Source organism: Hevea brasiliensis, chromosome 9 (assembly GCF_030052815.1).
Source record: "Hevea brasiliensis isolate MT/VB/25A 57/8 chromosome 9, ASM3005281v1, whole genome shotgun sequence".
Lineage (NCBI taxonomy): Eukaryota > Viridiplantae > Streptophyta > Magnoliopsida > Malpighiales > Euphorbiaceae > Hevea > Hevea brasiliensis.
In genome coordinates, this window is record NC_079501.1 from 17,979,689 (window position 1) to 18,002,517 (window position 22,829).

The 22,829-nt window shown below is 31.7% G+C and overlaps 1 protein-coding gene across 1 annotated transcript; it reads left to right on the forward strand.

Moving 5' to 3' along the window:
• Nucleotides 1-22,598, forward strand: LOC131182825 (protein trichome birefringence-like 43). The gene is made up of 5 exons (XM_058152150.1): nt 1-215; nt 20,743-20,914; nt 21,345-21,520; nt 21,613-21,771; nt 22,260-22,598. Exons 1-5 carry the CDS (start codon nt 1-3, stop codon nt 22,564-22,566), a joined length of 1,029 nt encoding a protein of 342 aa, XP_058008133.1. The 3' UTR covers nt 22,567-22,598.
• Nucleotides 22,599-22,829: the final 231 nt, after the last annotated feature.

Genomic DNA, 22,829 nt, shown 5'->3' on the forward strand with positions numbered 1-22,829 from the left:
ATGTGGTTGGTGGAGGTGGTGGGGGTGTCGTTTGTGGTGGAGGATTGGAAGTGGGGTGTATCGAAGACAATGGAGAGACTTCGAGAGGGGAGGCGGGGCGGGAATGTGGAGGGGAATCCATTGCCGATTGGGGAAGAGATAGGGGGAAATGAAAATGTAGGGGGATTTAGGGTTTTCGTGATGAGAGCGCTGGTGGAGAAGATGGGAGAGAGACGGCGAGAATGCCGGAAAGAATGAAGGTTGAAGGGCGGTCGTGGGGGTGAAGAGTCGGGAAGTGGAGGTGGTGGGAATTTTCTTTGCCGAAAATGAATTTGAATCGGGTTTGTAGGAGACTGCATAAGGGGAAAATGATTTATGCATAACCTGTGCACTCTTTTGTACATGTTTCAAAAGGATTTAAATTTCAGAGAAATGCTTATGCACAAGTGCATAGGTTATGCACTGTCCTTATGCATGTCTCGGTGACCCTGAAATGGTGAGGAGCGAAGTCATGCGGGAGTGCATAAGTTATGCACTCCCCTTATGCATCTCTCGGCAGAAGTGGTGTTTCAGAAAATCGGGTCATGCAGAAGTGCATAGGTTATGCACTCTGCTTATGCACTGTTCGGCAATTTTTGGAATTTTGGTTGGTGGTCATGCAGATGTGCATAAGCTATGCACTCTGCTTATGCACTCTGCGGTAGGTTTTGAAATTCAGAATTTTGGTTATGCAGAAGTGCATAGGCTATGCACATTGCTTATGCAGGTCTCGGCAACTTTTGGGATTTTCTGATTTCTGGTTATGCAGAAGTGCATAGGTTATGCACATTGCTTATGCAGGTCTCGGCAAGGTTGTATTTTTGGAGTTCTTGGTTATGCGGAAGTGCATAACTTATGCACCTTCCTTATGCACCCCTCGGCAAGATTGATTTTTCTGGGTTTCTGGTCATGCAGAAGTGCATAGGTTATGCACTCTGCTTATGCACCCTTCGGCAGAATTGGAGTTTTGGATTTTTGGTTATGCAGAAGTGCATAAGTCATGCACTCACCTTATGCAAACTTCGGCAGAGAGAGAAAATGAAGGATTTGAAGTTATGCAGAAGTGCATAAGTCATGCACTCACCTTATGCAAGTTTTAACAGATATGAAATTTGACAAAATGAGGTTATGCAGAGTTGCATAAGCCATGCACTCTCCTTATGCACTTGCAATAAAGGTGAAAAATGGCAAGAATTTTGGTTATGCAGGATTGCATAAGTTATGCAGTTGCTTATGCACAATTCAACAAGATCAAGAATGCAATAGAACATGAATTGCAAGTGTGAAAAATACCCTGGAATGATGAAATATAATTCTATGAAGCACAAACCATGAGAAATTTTCATCAAAAACACATCAATATATTCAAAGTTCATCAAAAGTGCATCACACAAGCATGTAAAAATGGATCCTACATAAAAGACCTTTGAGAACTATGCCATTTTAAGACAAATTCTGCAAATCAACATTTAGCACATAAAACTCCATAAAATTTGCATGAAGTTGCATCTAACCACAAATGATGAAATGAAGTCTCCAAGATTTGCCAAGAAAATGCAACATTTCTACCTTGAATCCTACAACCCCAAAGGAGCTCGAAACTGCAAAAATGACCAACTAACCACCATAATATCATTATAAGCACAAATATTAGAAAATTACCCACCAAACCTCACCAAAAACACAAGTGATCTGCTGCAGATTCTATTTTTCTGCTCTGCATAAACCAGATAGCAATTTCAGCAGTTCACCAACCTTTCTCCATTGATATACATCCAACCTCATCAAAAATACAAGCCATTTGCTGCAGACACCCTTTTTTTGCTGCAGATTTTATTTTTCCTCTGCATGAACTAGATTGCAGCTCCTGCACAGATTATGCAGCAAAAGCTTATCAGTTCTTTTGAAGGACAAAATTTTTCAAGTTAAGAATTACTTCCCCAACAGTTCACCTTTTCTTCATTGAATTACATCTACAAGGGACAAGATTTAACAATGTCAAAATTTTAATTTGGGGAGATTTAAGATAAAAACAAAATTAATGAAAATGAAAGTAAATCAACAAAAGCAAAATAAAAGGACTTGGGATGCCTCCCAAGAGGGCTAATTTATAGTCCTTAGTGGACTCTTCATGAATTTTCTTGAAAAGAGGTGAGGGATTGGAGAGCTTGTAACACTTGCTCCTAGTATTGGGTCTCCAGTTATGTAATGCTTCAATCTATGCCCATTGACCTTAAAATTCTGATTTTTCACTCCAAATTTCTATTGCTCCATAAGGGAAAACCTTAGAAACTCTATATGGACCAGTCCACCTTGACTTGAGTTTTCCAGGGAACAATTTCAATCTTGAGTTGAACAACAAAACTGAATCACCTTCTTTGAATTCCTTTTTCCTCAGATGCTTATCATGCCAAACTTTAGTTCTTTCTTTGTAAATACGAGCACTTTCATAAGCATCCATCCTCAATTCCTCAAGCTCATTAAGTTGTAACAACCTATTCTCACCAGCTTGTTTAAGATCAAAATTCAAGGTCTGAATGGCCCAATATGCTCTATGTTCCAGCTCCACAGGTAAATGACAAGACTTACCATACACCAACCTAAAGGGAGTAGTTCCTATAGGGGTTTTGTAGGCAGTCCTATATGCCCATAAAGCATCATCTAGTTTGATAGACCAATCTTTCCTAGAATTGTTCATCGCTTTTCTCCAAAATATGCTTGAGCTCTCTGTTAGAAATTTCAACTTGTCTGAAGTTTGAGGATGGTATGGGGTAGCTATCTTGTGCACTACACCATACTTCCTCATTAAGCTCTCAAATTGCTTATTACAAAAATGGGAACCCCCATCACTAATTATAGCCCTAGGAGCTCCAAATCTGCTCAAGACAAATTTCTTCAAAAATTTCACTACCACTCTAGCATCATTAGTTGGAGTTGCAATAGCTTCCACCCACTTTGACACATAGTCAACCCCAACTAAGATGTATCTATTACCATATGAAGGAGGGAATGGCCCCATAAAATCTATTCCCCAAACATCAAATAATTCCACTTCAAGAATATTATTTAGGGGCATTTGATCTCTTTTTGACAAATTTCCACTCCTTTGACATTTATCACAATTCAACACAAATTTCCTCACATCCTTAAAAAGATTTGGCCAAAAGAAACCAGCTTGCAAAATTTTACTAGCTGTCTTAGAGATGCCAAAATGACCTCCATAATCAGAAGCATGGCAATGATGCAAAATACTCTGGACTTCCTCTTCAGGAATACATCTTCTAATTAGACCATCACAACATCTCCTAAAGAGTAAAGGATCATCCCATCTATAAAACTTCACTTCATGCAGAAACTTTTTCTTTTGTTGCCATGTCATACCTAGAGGTAAAACTCCACAAGATAGATAATTCACAAAGTCTGCATACCAAGGTAGTTTAGCAACAAGAGAGAAAAGTTGGTCATCCAAGAAAAACTCATCAATAGGGATTTCATCCAATTCTTCACCATCCAATTTCAACCTACTAAGATTGTCAGCAACTACATTTTCAGCTCCTTTCTTATCTCTAATCTCCAAATCAAATTCTTGTAGCATCGATCCACCTAATGAGCCTCGGTTTGGCCTCCTTTACTGAGCAAATACGATGGTGCATGATCTGAAAATATAACCACCTTTGAGTCAATAATGTAAGGTCCGAACTTTTCCAATGCAAAGACAATTGCCAAAAATTCCTTTTCGGTTGTTGCATAATTTGTTTGAGCCTCATCCAGTTGTTCTACTAGCATAATAAATAGCATAAGCCTTTTGTCCTTTCTTTGACCAAGAACAGCCAATTGCATAGTTGCTAGCATCACACATAATTTCAAAAGGTAGGCTCCAATCGGTGGTTGCATTATTGGTGCGTGATGAGAGCTTGCTTCAACTCGCAAAAGGCATCCAAACACTCATGGTCAAAATCAAAACCTGTCTCATTACTAAAAAAATTAGACAAAGGTTTAGCTATTTTAGAAAAATCCTTAATAAAGCGTCAGAGAACCGGCGTGTCCTAGGAAACTTCGAATTCCCTTGACATTGGTAGGAGGAGCCATCTTCTCTATCACTTCAACTTTGGCTTTATCAACCTCTATTCCTCTGTTAGACACCAAATGTCCAAGCACTATCCCTTCCTGAACCATGAAATGACACTATTCCCGCTTTAACACAAGGTCGATTCGCACATCTGCAAAATTTTAGAAAGGTTAGCCAAGCATATATCAAAAGAAGATCCATAAGCGTAAAAATCGTCCATAAAAACCTCCATTATGTCTTCAATGAAATCTGAGAAGATTGCCATCATGCACCTCTGAAAAGTGGCTGGTGCATTACACAACCCAAATGGCATCCTTCTATAAGCAAAGGTTCCATATGGACAAGTAAAAGTGGTTTTCTCTTGATCATTTGGATGGATAGGGATTTGAAAAAAACCTGAATATCCATCTAAATAGCAAAAGTAAGAATGCCTAGCTAGTCTTTCCAACATCTGATCAATGAAGGGAAGTGGAAAGTGATCTTTTCTAGTGGCAACATTTAATTTTCTGTAATCTATGCACATTCGCCAACTAGTCACCGTTCTAGTGGGAATTAATTCATTATTTTCATTTTTGACCACTGTCATTCCACCCTTTTTTGGGACAACATGTACTGGGCTCACCCAAGTACTGTCTGAGATGGGATATATGATCCCTGCATCAAGCAACTTCAAAATTTCCTTTTTAACAACTTCTTTCATATTTGGGTTCAACCTCCTCTGATGTTCAATAGATGGTTTACAATTTTCTTCCAAACTGATTCTATGCATGCAAAAATGTGGGCTTATTCCCTTAATGTCATCTATGGTGTATCCCAAAACTTTCCTAAATTTTCTCAACACTCTTAACAACTTATCAGCTTCTAAAGTACTCAAGTTTGCATTTACAATTACTGGATAAGTGTTATTAGTGCCAAGAAATTCATACCTGAGCTGAGAAGGAAGTTGCTTAAGTTCTACCTTAGGTGCATCTTCTTCCTTGAATGATGATTGCTTAAATTCTGCTTTTTCCTTTTGTGTGAGTTGAAAAACTGGAGCAGAAATGAATGGTGGACTTCCCTCTAAGTGTTGAGTATATGCAGCTACATGAGGGTTGTCATAGTCTATGCCTCCTCCATGAACCAAACAATTTTCAAGTGGATCTTCTGGATATTTCTTTCTGAAGTGTTCTTCAACCAGCTCATCAATAATATCAACTCTCAAGCAAGTATCAGCTTCAGAATGATGCTTCTTCATAGAGTTATTAATATTGAAAATTAATTGCTCTTCACCAACCCTAAGAGTAAGCTTTTCTCCTTTCACATCAATCAATGCTCCTGCTGTAGCTAGAAAGGGTCTCCCCAATATAATTGGAATATTAGAATCTTCCTCCATGTCCAAGATGACAAAGTCAACAGGTATATAGAACTTTCCAACCTTCAGGGGCACATTTTCCAAAATCCCTTCAGGATACTTGATTGTTCTGTCAGCTAACTGAAGAGAAATGTGGGTTGGCTTTAGATCTCCCATGTTGAGCTTCTCATAGATAGAAAGGGGCATAAGGCTAACACTGGCCCCTAAATCACATAGAGCTTTTGTAGAACAAGACTCTCCAATGTGGCATGGAATTGAAAAACTCCCTGGATCCTTAAGCTTTGGAGGAAGTTTCCTTTGGAGGATAGCACTACATTCTTCTGTCAAAGCTACAGTTTCATCATCTTCAAGTTTCCTCTTGTTTGAGAGAATTTCTTTCAAGAATTTTGCATAAGAGGGCATTTGTGAAAGAGCATCAACAAAAGGCACATTTATGTAAAGTTTCTTCAAAACCTCTAAGAACTTCCCAAATTGCCTATCAAGCTTGGCTTTGTGAAATCTTTGTGGAAAGGGAAGTTGTGGCTTGTATGGCTCAGGAGGTATATATTTCTCTTCCTTTTCTTCAAATTTCTCCTTACATTTTTCTGCACTCTCTTGTTTTTCACTCTCATCAGTCCCTTTTCCATTTTCTCTCTTCTCACTGTTTTCACTCTTCTCATCATTTATAACTTTTCCACTTCTTAAAGTAATAGCTTGACACTGGCCACCCTGCAGTAGAAACTGAGCCTATTGCACAACCAGAAACCCAACCTTTCACACCAGTCCCACAGCACCCTACTACACCTACCCCACCCCCTCAGCCTACTCAGGACATCCCAGCAGCCTCTGCTCAGCCCATTCCTCCTACAGCTGAACCTACCTCATCCACAGCACCTCCTGCATTCAACACTAAAGCCTTATTCACCTACCTTGACAGGCTTAGTGATGATATCTACTTTGTGGATAGGAAGCTTGACAGTGGTCTTGATACACTAAAGGATCGTCATGATCAACTATTTGACCTTGTCATGGAAACCAGGGACAAACAGAAAGAACTGAAGGAGATGGTGAAGCAACTCATGATCTTTCTGGGCATGCCACCCCCACCTCCATCACCTCCTCCTGCACCATCATTTCGACAGCCGGCAGCAGCCACCAGCCCCTTAGCAACATCCTTGGACAAAGGAAAAACAATAGACGTAGATTAGTGTTTAGTTTACTTTTGTTCAATATTGTAGGACCTTTTCTTTGTAAATATGTTCAAACATTTATAGTTTGTTTTGGATTTTGTTTGTTTGTTCTGAATTAGTTTCTTTTAAATTCTGTTTCTTTTGAAGTTTTATTGGATAGCTATTACATTAGTCTTCTTTACTTTTATTGCACTTATTGCCTTTTTGTACATATTTGCCCATACTTTGTCTATATTTCCATACTTTTACTGCTGGTTGTACATTTCCCCTTACCAATTCCCATGCAGCAGCTTTTGTATACACTGCACAGCTATGAATTTCCTCATGCATCACCTTTGCATAGCCTGTGCAACTCTTTACGCTATACAGCTGCACGAGTTGTATTTTCCTTATGCAACTGTCCTGCATAGCCTATGCAACATCTATTGCCTCTTATGCAGCACCGCATGGCTTATGCACCTTACCTATGCACATGTTCTGGACAGCACTTAACTATGCATAACCTGTGCAGCTTCTTATGCATCCCTTTAACTTGAACTCTCATACCAGGTAACTCTTTCTTTTTGTTCTTAATTTTTACAATTCCTGGTCAATATTATTTGCTTTGAGTTTTGGATATCTACTGTTTGAGACATTGAGGACAATGTCTAATTTTGAGTTTGGGGGTGCACATTTTGATTTTTAGCTTTATTTTTCACATTTTGAGTATAAGAGCATCTCATCCCATTTCATTTACATATATTGTAAATATTTTACATATACATCCATACATACATATTCATTACACATTTACACACACATTATACATCACTTAGAAATTGTACAAATTGCATACAAATAGGCTTCCTCCATTTAGTTCATGCATTACTCATTTTAGGAATCATACACCATGCATTAAAATCTTTTGCCAAATCCCTTGAGTATTGAAAATGTGCCTATGAGAGTGATTTGACTCACCTTTTAGTTGGGTTTGTGGATTGAAAGTTCCTAAAAGGTGCAAGGTTTTGAAGTGTCTATCCCTTGCCTATATCTTCTTAGCCAAAAAGCCACCCAACTAGTCATTTAGAGATTGGAGTGTTTAGAGGGAGTTATTGGATATAAGGTAGTCAAATGATGTCTCACCAATCCTAGAACAAATTTTCTAAACCTTTCAAGGCGAAATATCAGCTTATACTTGAAAAGAGAGATGATTAGGCATTCTTTGATTTAAACCTTCTCATTTTAAACCTTTGACCCTTTTCTTAATTAAAATTACCCTTGCAAACCCCTTTTGAGCCTTTTTATCCCTAATTTTCTTGAATCCCTTATTGCTACCTAGCCAATGAACCAAACACTCCAACCCTTTTCATGAGAATAATATTGAATATTAGGTACACTTTCTAAAAATAAAAATAAAAAAAAAAAAGAAAAAAATATACAAAAAAAAAAAAGAGAAGAAGTGCTTGTCATCTTGTAAAAGTGCTAGTATATGTGCTTTTCACTATTGCCATTCAAAATGAAAGAAATCCACCCAAAGTATTAAAAGAAATGAGTTTGGGGGTGGCATTTTTAGGGACAATCATCAAAAGAAAATGCAAAATACAAGTCTAAAGTATCAAAATGTCCCTCCATTTTTATGTGTTTTGTAAACTATGCTAGCACTTGACAATTCTCATTGTGTACTTCTCTCCTCCATATATACAAAAAAAAAAAAAAAGAAAAAAAGAAGAAAAAGAAAAAAAATTATAATAAAATAAGAAGTGTACCTTATGTTTAAAAATTGAAAATATTCTCATGCTTTGAATACTTTTTACCCATCTTTCTTCTTAGCCTCATTTTGAACCCCATGGCCCCATTACATCCCTAAAAAGACCTTTGATCTCTTGATAGTACTAGCTACATTAGTGGAGATAGGAGTAGGGAATTTGCCTATGGGATTGGAAAATTATTCATTCATTCATTCAATTCCATCATTCCATATGGAGACACTTTGACTATTGATTGTTCTAGAATTCCTTTTGAGCATGACTCTCTCTTTTGATTGGTTGGTTTGGGGATTTTGAATGATAATTGACTTGATGGCTAAGCGGTGAAAGTTTGGATAAGCATTAGATTCTTTGCATTTTGAGGGATGGGTATATGGATTGTTGGTATGGCTAAAGGTGTATTAAGTTACTTTAATTGGTAATTTTCATAACTCCTTGGATAAGGCACCCCTAAAAACTTTGCATCACATTTTAAAGTTTGCTTGAGGACAAGCAAAAGCCTGAGTTTGGGGGTATTTGATGCACATATTTTGCATAGTCATTTAGGTCTAATTTCACAATCATTTTATTTGGTTATTAGTCATTTTTAGCTAATTTCATTAGTTAATTAGTTAGTTTTTCATAGTTGTCAATTTTGCACTAATTTGTAATTTTTACTTTGTTTTGTAGGAAAAATGGTGTTTTTGAAGGACTAAAGAGAATTTTGCCATTGAGGAGTGTCTTCTACAGCAAAAAGATGCCAAAAACAAGTTTTCAAGCTGAAATATGCATTGACCAAACTGTGCATAACTTGCCGCATAAGCTATGCAGTTCTGCATAAGGAGGAAGAACACTGTTCCAGAACCAGCCGAAATGTGCATAAGGAGACTGCATAGCTTATGCACATTCTCACCTCCCTTATGCAGATTCACGAAATTGTGCATAACCTATGCACCAAGTCATGCAGCTTCGCATAAGTGACCCAGAATCGGAATCGCATAAGGAATCGCATAACTTATGCATCCACTTATGCAGTCCCATAAAGAGTTCATTAATGAGCTGGCAGAAGATTCCCTTAATGTATTCCTCCTAGAACATACTATTTTAGGGCTCCATGTCAGAAAAATGCTATATATAGTCTCATTTTCCCATTTTAGAGGGGGGCAAGGAGCAAAGAAGAAGAAGAGGAGGCTGAGCAGAATTTGAAGAGTCATTTTCACCTTCCACACCATTTTCAACTAAGATTTGCAGATTTCTTTCTTTCTTTACACTTTTCTACATTTCTAGTGTTTAATTCCTTACTTCTTAGCTTAGATTAAAGCTTTATTTCCATTTAAACTCATCATATCTTGTAAGCATTATGGATAGTGAGTAGTTTACTTTTGATTCTGGAGTAAGGGTTGTAATATTTGAGATATTTTGTGGATTTTGATTGGGTAATCCATATTTTGTGGTCTTAATGAGTTTTATTCATTTCTTGTATGCTTAATGACATGCTTAATGTAGGATCCCATTGAGTAATGTTCTTAATCCATGGTTGAAGCACCGAAAGGAGAAGGCCTTGTGATAGATAATCAAGAAATTGGACTTAATTAACTTAGACCTAGAAATAGGCTAAGGATTAAGAGGGTTCACAGATTAATTAAGGAACTTAATGGGTCTTAATTAATTCTAACTCCACGAAAGTAGGATTAGTTTGATTAAGGCACTCTTTGTCTCACTCGAAAGGGAATTCAAAGGATTTAAGAATTAATCTCCTTAAAACTCATAAGTTTCATAAGATTGGACAATCAATTTAAAATCCCAAAATAGCTCGAATATGAAATCCCGAACTCCGGAATCATCTTTTTACCATTGTTAATTTCTAATCGAATTTAATCATTTGCCATTTTAAATATTGCCATATTTGAACTTGCTTATTTCTATTTGATGCAATTTTAGTTTAATTAATACATTGTTGAATAGAATATTAAATTTGCACATTTAGATTTCATACTCCATTACCCATTAATTCATTATTTTAATTTCATAAATACTTCAATTTAATCAACTTTTATATCAAAAATTCAATCATTAACACAACTCCTCGTGGGATCGATATTTTTCTATACTACTTGTACGACCCGTGCACTTGCGGTTGGGACGCATCAGTCATCGTATTGAAAGAATGCTTAGAACTTGAAAGTTGATTAAAGTTTTTTAGAGTAAAACAATAAAACTTGACTTTATGCTATGCTCACTGATTTGGTATTATTTTGTATTTGTGATGCAAATATTATATGACTCATTATTAATGTTTAGTGCTAACTTGTATTTTTTTTACGTGAGGATTGTAAGTTTGAATTTATTTATTAATTTTTTTAAATAAATATTTATTTTTATACTAATTTGTTAGTTTTTTATTTTAATATTAATGGTTAAGTTTTGATTCTAAAAAAAAAGAAAAAATTGAAGTTTGAAACTGAAACCATATCAAATTAAAATTACACACCCTTATAAATAACACTCATTTCTCTTCATTTTCTCACAGTTTTGAAGAAAAATATTTTGAGTTGATTATAAAGATTGAGAAATAAAATTTCACCTCATTTCTGTTATTTTTCTCTCCCTTATTTTTTATTTAATATTCAAATAAGATAATTTAAAGAAGTAATTTTTTTTCCTCTTTCTTTTCATTTCCTTCAAATGCAACAAAATGTTAAGGTCAGTGAGTTTGAAAAACTTTTTAAAGGAAAAGAAAATAAAGAGAGGAAAATAAATAATATTTTTCATTATTTTATTTATTTTTATTGAGATTAAAGGAAAATAAAATAAATAAAAATAAAGTTATTTTTTATTTAAAATGATTTAAAAATAAAAAAGGAAAGAAAGTTGTGATAAATTTACAATTTTATCTTATATATTCTTAAAGAAAAACTTAAATTAAAAGGATAATTTTGTGATTTTTCATTTGAAAGGCAACTTTACTTCACATTTTTTTTTTTAAATTTCTGTCCTAATTATAGAGAAAATAACAAGAAAATTTTTCCTTCTTTTAATTTTTTTTCTAAAGTGTGAATCCTCTTTATCTTTTTTTTTTTTTTAATTATTTTTCTTCCTCTTATTGTCCACATATCTATAAGTGGAGGACCATTTGGTCACCCAAGACTTGTTCAGTTGTAGAATAGTTTTCTGAAAAAAGTTTTTTAAGAATATCCAAAAAACAGTTTCATATTCACAAATGAAAAACCGAAAAATTAATTTTTTAATTTTTTAAAATTTAATTAAAATATTGAAAACAACTTTCAATTGCTTTTCTTTATTACAAAAATTTTATTTTCAAATTATTTTCTAAAAGGAAATAATGATTTCTTTACAACAAAAATGATACTTTTTATAATTAACATTGAATAATTATTTAAAAAAATTATTTACAATAATAAAAAAAATTAATTATATTATTAAAAACTAAATAAACAACATATATTAAAATTTTAAAAATAAAAATAAAAATTTAAATATATTCTACAATAATTTAAATTATTTTTGTAACTATGAAAGATATTAATAATTTTTTTTTAACTATAAAATAATTTTCTATTATTTATATAAGTAAATATATTTTTCATATTTTTTTTATAAAAAATAAAAATAAAAATTTTCTTCGAAAATTGAATACACCCTTAATATTTTCTACCTTAAAATAAAGTAAAAAAAATGTCAAGGTATAATAAAAAATATATTTTTTATTTTATTTAAAAAAATTAAGTGAGGAGAATATATTAGTACAGGCTAAGGCATACCACTAGCCTTATTAAGAAATTATAGTGTAATTTACTGATCGTCCACTAAAAATGATGATTAGTAGTAATCAAATTCTTTAATTAACTGAAACATTGAAAAAATCTTATTGGCTTAATTAATATAACTTTTATACAAAATTATTATTAACATTTGATGCTTATGCATGATTCTAAGATTAGCATGAATTCTAAGATTTTACATCATTCTACCGTTTGGATAATCGAGTTTCAGGAGCCAAAAATGTTAGTATGTGAAGCTCAATCTTAATGTTACACTTTATTTTTTATGTCTATTATATTTTAAGAAGACATTTAAGTATTTTAATATAAATAATTAGGGGTGTGACATCGAAAAAGAATCGTTATTATAAAAATCAAACTATACCAAGTAAAATTTATTTTACTATTTTGATTCGATTCTTATTTTTTATTAAGAATCAAACCAAATTGAAAATCTGATTATATATATTATGATTTTTTAGAAATATTATATAAGTTGAGTAGAATTATATCTATAATCTAATATTAAATTTTATTCCTTTTAATTATCAATGCATTAAATCACTTTATAATAATTAATTATATGGTTAAATTACCTTTTAGTCATATAATATATTTTCTAATACTTAATTATATATGTATCTTCTAGTTAAATATTATATAATCAATAAATAGGTGAAAATAATATAATATACTTATTAAGAATTATATGTAAAATATATTTTTATATTAGTATTGTTATTTATATGTTTGAATTATTATTTTTGTTGGTATTTTAATAATATTTTTCTTTAAACTCACTTTTTTTTTTTGTAATGAAATTAATTATATGAAAATGAAGGTATTATCATATTGAAAGAATGCTTAGAACTTGAAAGTGATTGTAGTTTTTTAGAGTAAAAAATGTGGCAATAAAATTTGACTTTATGCTATGCTTACTGATTTGGTATTATTTTATATTTGTGATGCAAATATTATACGGCTTATTATTAATGTTTAGTGCTAACTTTTATTTTTTATGTGAGGATTGTAAATTTGATTTTACTTATTAATTTTTTTAAATAAGTCTTCATTTTTCTGTTAGCTTGTTAGTTTGATATTAATGATTCGATTTCAATTCTAAAAAAATAAAAAAAATTGAAGTTTGAAACTGAAATCATATCAAATTGAAACTGCATACCTCTATAAATAACAAGCGTTTCTCTCAAATTTTCATAAATTTAAAAGAAAATATTTTAAGTTAATTATAAAGAGTTGAGAAATAAAGTTTCACCTCATTTCTTTTATTTTTCTCTCCCTTGCTCTTTCTTATTTAATATTCAAATAAGATAATTTAAAGAAACAATTTTTTACCTCTTTCTTTTCATTTTCTCCAATGCATCAAAATGTTAAGGTCAATGAGTTTGAAAAACTTTTTAAAGGGAAAAGAAAATAAAGGAAGGAAAATAAATAATATTTTTTTATTATTTTATGTATTTTTATTGAGATAAAAGAAAAATAAAAGAAATAAAAATAAAATAAAGTTATTTTTTTTATTTTAAATGAGTTAAAAATAAAAAGAGGAAAGAAAGTTGTGATAAATTCATAATTTTATTTTATATATTCTTAAAAAAAATTAAATTAAAAAGATAATTTTGTGATTTTTCATGTTAAAAGCAACTTTTCTTCACATTTTTTTTTTAATTTCTGTCTTAATTAGAGAAAAAATAACAAGAAAATTTTTGCTTCTTTTAATTTTTTCTAAATAAGAAAAGTGTGAATCTTCTTTATTTTTTTTTTAAAATTATTTTTCTTCCTCTCATTGTCCACATATCTGAAAGAGGAGACTATTTGGTCACCTAAGGCCTGTTCACTTGTAGAATAGTTTTTTGAAAAATGTTTTCATATTCACAAGTGTCAATTTTTTAAATGAAAAATGAAAAATTTAATTTTTTAATTTTCTAAAATTTAATTAAAATATGGAAAACAACTTTCAATTGTTTTTCTTTATTGCAAAAATTTTATTTTCAAATTATTTTCTAAAAGGAAAATAATTATTTTTTCATAACAAAAATATACTTTTTATAATTAAAATTGAATAATTATTTAAAAAAAATATTTACAATAATAAAAAATTAATTTTATTATTAAAAACTAAATAAAAAACATATATTAAAAATAAAAATAAAATTTTAAATATATTCCACAATAATTTAAATTATTTTTTAACAATGAAAGATATTAATAATTTTTTTAATTTTTAACTATAAAATATTTTTCTATTATTTATATAAGTAAATATATTTTTCATATTTTTTTATAAAAAATAAAAATAATAATTTTCTTAGAAAATTGAAAACGCGAAAAGAAAACTGTTTTTCATCGCTGAACAGCCCCTTAATATTTCCTAGTGCCCATCCCTTACTTTGGCCAGATCTTTACAGCATTCCAGTCGTGAAAGACCCGTCAAAGGAGTAATTTTATGGTATGGCGTAATTTCTCCCATCAAAGACACACACAGGTGTGAACAGAAAGACTCAAAAGACATGAAACTATCTTCAAAGCCCATGCCTATATCAGTGGCTCTCTCTCTCTCTCTCTCTCTCTCTCTCAACTGGCCAGACTTTTACAGGACTTAGGGTCTGTTTGGTTTAACTGTTAAATATAACTAATAGCTATTACTGTTAGTTGATGATAGCTGTTTTATGTTAAGTATTTGCTAAAATTATATTAGCTGTTGCTGTTAATATGTGAAATAACTAATAAGGGTATATATCATATAATTTATTTAATTTCTAAATAAATATAAAATTATAAATTTATTACATTATATTATTTATTTTATTATTAAATTAAATATATAATTATTAAATTAATATATTATATTATTTAAATAAATATATAATTATTAATCTATTATATTATATCATTTATTTTATTATTGAAATAAAAAAATAATTATTTTTTAAGATAATTAAATAATTTTAAAAATATAGATAAAATAATAAAATAATTATTATTGTTAATAGAAAAATTTATAATTAATTTTAAGTTTTTAGATATAAATAAATATTTTATATTTTATGTTATTAATAAAAAATATTTTAACAAAGTTAAAATAATATTAATTTTCAAAATAAATAAAAAAGGATAATATGGTCAAAATAAAAAATAAAACCAAATCAGTTATCAGCGGATGAGAAACAGCTCTAAAAATAGAGTTGATACAATCTGCAGCTGATGGGTATCATATCAGTTGTACATCAGCTATCAGCTCTATTTTTTTAAACTTGCCAAACACTATAATTTACCTGTTTGGGTGTTCATCAGCTATCAGCTGCACCCAACAAGTAAACTAAACACCCTCTTAGAAGACTTTGAACTTGGACTTAGTCTTATCATATTAAGAGAAGACATGAGCAGTCAGACGCAGCAAACCCGCCAAAGAATTTCCAACCTCCAAACTTTTAATTATGGCCACACCTTTTGAAAAAAAATGGCAAAACGCAAAGGAAAAATCCCTAGTCTCTAATATGGAGAATGAAGTTTTAAAATTTGAAATATTAAAATTTTATCTCATATAAAAATAATAATTATTTAAAATTCTTTCACTACATCTTTTAAGAATTTTAAAATTATTAAGTTTATAATTTTAGATATTATAAAACTCCACTTATTATGTTATATATTCTAAAAATCAATAATTTTTTAATTAAAATTTTTATTATATTAAAAAAATATGAATTATTTTTTAAAATTTATTTATAAAATTTAAAAATTTATTTTTAAAAATATTTCTTATGTTTAAGGTCTGCAAATTTTAAGAGTGATACTTCTATAACTGTAATGTGGCAATTTTTTTTTTTTTTAACTTTGTTTATCATTCTATTGGTATACATAAACTAATTTAGAAATAATAAAAATAATCTATTAATTAACTTTTTTACATAATCTATTAATCAACTTATTTATTTATTAGCACTTAAAATAAAATTATAATTAATTAAAGTTTTATAATATAACTATAAAAATATGAAATATAAAAAATATATATTAAGTTATGTTAACAAAATAAAAAATAAATAATTCATGCAACAAAATGATTAGTTATTATTATATCTCAAATTAAAATTAAAAATATGAATTATCTCTCTCAACTCTCAACTAAGCCTTTATTCCGAAAATTTGGGGTCGGCTATATGGATTCTCTTTATCTACTCTAAACGATTTTGGATTAAATCATCGGAAATGTGTAATGTTTCTAGGTATTGTTGTACTACTGTCCTCTAAGTCAGTTTAGGTCTACCCCTTTTTTTCTTTCTATCCTCTACCATAATGTGCTATACTTGTCTAATTGGAGCCTCCGTATGTCTACACTTCACATGACTAAACCACCTCAGTCTCCATTCTCTCAACTTATCCTCAAGGCACCACTTTTACTTTTTCTCTAATATTCTCATTATGGACTTTATCTAGTATAGTATGGCCACTCATCTACTTTAATATTCTCATCTCCGCAACTCTTATCTTAGACACGTGCGACTCCTTCAGTGCCTAACACTCACTACCATATAAAATGGCCGGTCGTATGACTGTACGGTAAAATTTTCCTTTCAACTTATTGAAAATTTTACGATCACATAAAACTCTCGTGGTACATCTCCACTTCAACCATCCAGCTATAATCCTATGACTAACATCCTCCTCACGTCCCCCATCTACTTGAAGGACTGAGCCGAGATATTTAAAATGATTACTTTGGGACAGTATCACTCTATCCAAATTAACTTATTCCCTATCACCAGTTCGATCTTCACTAAACTTGCAATGCATGTATTATGTATTCATTCTACTTAACTTAAAACCCTTTGACTCTAAAGTACTTCTCCAAAACTCTAGCTTTCTATTGACTCTTTCTTACGTCTCATCTAACAGAACTATATCATCCGCAAACATCATGCATGTCACGACCCAACCTATGGGCCGGACCGGCACTAGGACTTGGGCCAGCCTAAAGCCTCTGAGGCCCGTAGTAAGCCTAACTATTTCTCAACCCAACTCTAAGGCCCATTTGGGCCCAATTTCAAGAGTTCAATTAGATAGAGTTCGGCCACAAAATGGATCATTTAACGGGGATTTTTTGACTCGCCCGACCTGTAAACACAATATATAATAAATTGGGGAGCTCAGCTCACCCTCCACATAATAAAAAGGTCATAACTTAAATGAAAGCTTAGCTCCCTCATCCAATCCCATCATGCACACAATTAATAATCTTACAGGTCCAACATAACTTTTATAATACAGGTCCAAAATAAAATAAGTACTTTTAACACATGCAGAGTCTAAAAATTTAACTCAATTATACAGAATACATTAAATGCTATCAATGGACCTGCGAAGAAGAAGAGCAAGTTAGCCACAACAAATAATACTCTTGTAGCCTGGAAAAAATAGATGAACAAGAGTGAGCATTCGACTCAGAGAGTAAAATATCAATTTTAACCATAATCTCTATAGCTATCTAAAGCTAATGCACCCTGTAGAGTGAAATGCAATATTGTCAATATTTTCATATCATAACAGTAAAAAGGCAATTTGGAGCACTCACACACCCAACACTATCAAACAATACGTATATGGGAGCTGATCCCCTATACAGCCCTCTTAATCCAACCTCTGCCAGCGAGTGTTTCTCAAGCTGGACTTTCGCTTAATAAACCAAATGCGGGGTCCCAGCGAGTGTCTCTCAAGCTGTGTCTATCCCGAAGGATCTGGTCCCAGCGAGTGTCTCTCAAGCCGTGTCTACCTGTCCTGCCCATATCCAATACCATACCACACGCACGCCACGCACACACACTGCTCCAAATTACCACAAACAACATCCATGGCACTTCAACAATTATGAATGCAACATAAAATATGCCTAGTATTTAACTACATAAATACATATTTATAAGTGATGCATGGGCATGCTTAAACATATAATAATATCGAAATTACAATTAAAGTTAATATTTTACTCACAGACTTAACCGAAGTCATTGCGGCGGTTGGGCGGAGGAGGAAGGCTGTCCTAGCTCACCTAATAATTTTATTACAATTATTTAATACATTTGACTCAATACAAACTAAGAAAAGACAAAAAATGTCATAAGTCGTGCCGAAAATCAGGCAGAGTCTCCCCTATACCTAGGACTTACTCAACCTACAAAAGGGCTTAAAACACACTTCTATATCCACAAACCACACACTCACAACTCAATCACATCACACAGCCCCTCCTGGGCCCATCCAAATAGTCAACAATCAGAATATTGAAAATTACAGTTTAGTCCTTATAATTAACCCTTTTGCAAAAACTACCCAAATGAGCTCTAAAAATTCTAAGACTTTGCCCCGCGGTCCTTAGCATTATTACTAAGCTAATGCAAAAGGAATTATAATTTTCTAAGCTACCACGAGTATTTTATGAATTTTTAATCTAATTCAAGCACAAGATAATTAAGAAAAAGCAAGGTTCGGGTTTACCTATGCCGATTCTGACCTTGGGAACACGCTCGGGACATCTGACAATGGTGGGCTAGCCAAAATCTCAACTTAATTCTAAGACTTTTTCGGTAGCCTGTCTGCCTGGCCCGAAATTTACAGACCCGGACAACCATTGAATTTTCTTGAATTGAAAGTACCTACACGAAGCCCACAACACAGGGGTTAGTATATAATTTTCACAGAATTTTCTAAGCTCATTTAGTGCTCGGAAAAGCACTATGAATTTTCTAAGCTCTTGCAGCTTCCCTAACGGCCTTTGGTGTTCAAACTTCACCTTCTGACAAGTCAAGCACTTGGACACAAAGTTTGCTATGTCTCTCTTCATGCCATTCCACCAATAGCTATCTTTCATATCATTGTACATCTTGGTATAGCCTGGGTGGACATTGTACAGTGTGCCTCTCGCATGATTTCATTTCTGAGATTGTCCACGTCGAGCACACATATCCTGGAACCTTGCATAAGGGCACCCTGCTGTACTCTTTCTATAATATGCATCAATTGCTGGTCTCTGTGCTGGGAAACTCTGACTCTGTCTCGCAAGTTTAGCCTCACTGAAAAATGGGCCAACAATACCCCCTTGATGAGTGGACCACTCCGGTACTCTCGATTTTCTCGTGGGGTTCACGGTTTGCTAGAAATTTAGCCCAAAAGTCGAAATGGGCTAAAACTTCCTGGGCAAAAATTGGGCAAATCGCTTAATGGATTTTGGTGTTCTCGTTGTCTATGGAAAGCTCTCGAGGTGTAGAAGAGTTTTGACACAAGACCCTGTCCGATCGGTAGCCGGATCGGGCGAATTTTGGCCAGAAAAGCGAAGTGACGTGTGCGCGCAGGGGGGGACTTCGCATGCGTTTTCTGGCTGCCTGGAGCGTTGACCGGCGGTGGGGAGGTGCTGGGGCGGCGCACCGGCGAGTGGGGAGGGTTGGGGTGGCGGCGCACCGGCTAGAGGAGGTGAGAGGAGAGAGAAAACAGGAGAGGAAGGAGAAGTGTCGGGCGCACGGCAGAAGGAAGAAGAAAAAGAGCTGGCCGGTCTGATTCGATCGGTCCGATCTGGTTCGATTCGGTCAGTCCAATTTAAGATACAAAATTTTGAATTTTTACTCTGCCTTGGGACAAAAAACGAGGCCCAAAAATTTCAAAAAAATTCTAGAAAACTCAGAAAAATTCGTATAGTTCAAATATATTTTTAGTTTTGACACGTTGTCTTTAAATTAATTTTTAAAAATCATCAAAGTTTTATATTTTCGGAAAATCGAACCCGATTTCTAAAATCCGAAAAATTTCAAATAATTTCCTAAAATTTAAATAAAATAAAATATTAATATTTACCTACAAAATAATAAATTTAAAAATTAGAGGTGTTACAATGCACCAAGGGATACTTTCTTATATATATTTCATTAAGAAGTGCAGTTTCTTAATTTTGAAACTAAATTTCTTAATTTTTTTTAGTTAAGCTAAAAAAATTAAGTGCTCAAATTTTTAATTTTCTTGATTTTTAAGCTAATTGAATTTTTTAAATTAAATTAAATAAAAAATTAAAAATAGATTAAATTAATTTTTTTTCAATAAGTAAAACCAATATTCAAATTAGGATGATTCTTCTTTTTATATAAAATTTAAAATTAAAAAAAAAATTGAAATAAAAAGGGAGAAAAAATCTGAGCTCTACCATGGGAGGAGAGAGAGAGATTGATAGATACTTGGATACATGGAAACAAAATAGATAAATCATGAGTTTTATTAAACACTTTTAAAATTTTTTGTTATAATATAAATTTATAAAGAGAAAAAGGTTATAAAAATTTCAACCCTTTAAGTTTTGTAGTACAAAATAAACATTAAACTATTAAAGTGCATTTTGAAGCAAATTTAAAAAAAAATATTTAATAATTCCTCTAATTTTTTTATAATTAATCCAATTAAATATAAATAAAATAATAACTAAATAATAGTGAGAATTAAATTTAAAATCTCTTGATTTTAAATGCTTAAACATTAGTCTTCATATAGAGAAAAATATTTATTTTATTTTATTTATTAAGTTGAGCTAATTCATATTTGTGTCTGAATTTGCTGTGCGGTGGCATTGACGTAGATTCAACGGCAGAGATTTCTTATCAAAAGTGAAACGGAAAAGAATAATGTTCGTAGGAGATTCGCTAAGTTTGAACCAATGGCAATCGCTCACGTGTATGCTTCATGTGTCTGTTCCTAATGCTAGCTACACCTCCGTGAGGACCGGAGGCCTCTCCACCTTCACATTCCCGGTGAGAATATCATTCCCTCTTCAATCCTACATTTTTATAATTTTACATGCATGTTTACGTAATATTTTTTACATGATAAAAATCATTGTCATTGAAATATTCATTGCTCAAATGCTAACAATACGATAATCATCTAGTCTTATTTAATTCAGTGATTAAATATATATTATTTACCTATTATATATGAATTTAAATCTATTGCATGTTTGAATTTTCATTTTTCATTTAGTTATATTTTTTATTTAATGTACATAATATTTAAATTTTGTCACTTTTCAGTAATGTAGGTGATTTTTAGAGTTTAAGTATAATAAATCTGGATTAATGCATGCAAGTAACCTAAATCATATTTTTACCACACAAAATATATATTTTTATGTAATTTATCCTATAATTAATATATCTAAATGTTAAATATCTTATTTTGCAGGAATACAAAACAAAAGTGATGTTTTCACGCAATGCATTTCTAGTAGACACAGTGAATACAAGTAAAGGTGCTGTTCTGAAACTGGATTCCATTGAAGGTGGAAAGTTATGGAAAGGAATTGATGTTTTGATATTCAATACTTGGCATTGGTGGCTTCACACTGGAAGAAAACAACCGTACATATATATTTTGCTCTTATTATTTCTATAATTATTGTATGTCAAGTATTCGTATATAATTTAGTTTTTTTTTTTCAATTGTTAATTAGATGGAATTTTATCCAAGAGGGGAACAATGTGTACCAAGACATGGATCGATTGGTAGCATATGAGAAGGCTTTGAATACTTGGGCTAAATGGGTTGACACCAATGTACATCCTGCAAAAACCATGGTCTTCTTCCAAGGAGTTTCACCCGATCATAACAAGTAAGTTCATTATCATATTAATTTTACCCAAAACCTTACATTAATTTTCATTATCTAATGATGGAATTAAGGAAAGCTAAATCTTTTTGTGGAATTATAATTTAATTTATTGATTTTAATTTGGCTAATTTTAATATTTTATTAAATTTTTATTCAATCAACCAAATTAAAATTCTAAATTTTACAATTTTTATCAATAAAATTAAGTTATTTTTTTAATCAAAGTAGAAATTAAGTTATTTTTATAAAAAATAATTAAAATTATTTTTTAAAATTTTAATAATTTTATTAAAATATAAAAATTTTTAAGAATGTGTGATATGCTAATGATTTAATATTATAAAAAAATGTTCATTTATATATAAATTACTTTTCATGAAATAAAAGGAGATCAACAGTAATAACATTAACAAGCTTTCTTACAAGAGCATATATTATTATTATTATTATTATTATTATTATTATTATATATGTTGTTTTGAAAACAGTGGAAGTGACTGGGGGGAGGACAAAGCAACGTACTGCGAGGGGCAAAAGCAGCCGGTCTCAGGGCCAAATTATCCGGCGGGTCCCCACCCAGCAGAGCTCGTTGTAGAGAAAGTATTGCGAGGAATACAAAAGCCAGTGTACTTGCTTAACGTCACTGCCCTTTCACAGCTAAGAAAAGATGGCCATCCCTCCGTCTATGGCCATGGAGGCCACAACGATATGGATTGCAGCCATTGGTGTCTACCTGGTGTTCCTGATACTTGGAATCAACTTCTATATGCACTTCTCCTTCAATTTTATAACTAAACTATAGCCACCTATCTCACTTTTAAGTTTACCCCATCCCATCATATTATTATTATTGAGAAAGAAAAGTATTATAGTTATTTGATGCACAAATTAATTTATAAAAATTGTACGTATTTATTAAGGAAATATTAATTTATAAAAAAATTAATTGCTTAATATAAATTAAAATTATTAAATAGTATGTAATATAAATTAATATATTAATATTAAAAAATTATTATACTAATGCCAATATATAAAAAGATTATTAGTTATTACTT

Excerpts from the sequence above, each read along its gene's own strand:
- LOC131182825 (XM_058152150.1), top strand. The coding sequence starts at position 1 with ATGTGGTTGGTGGAGGTGGTGGGGGTGTCGTTTGTGGTGGAGGATTGG. Across the intron at positions 216-20,742 it reads GAGAAGATGGGAGAGAGACG|ATTCAACGGCAGAGATTTCT; the intron begins GCGAGAATGCCG and ends GCATTGACGTAG. Across the intron at positions 20,915-21,344 it reads TCTCCACCTTCACATTCCCG|GAATACAAAACAAAAGTGAT; the intron begins GTGAGAATATCA and ends CTTATTTTGCAG.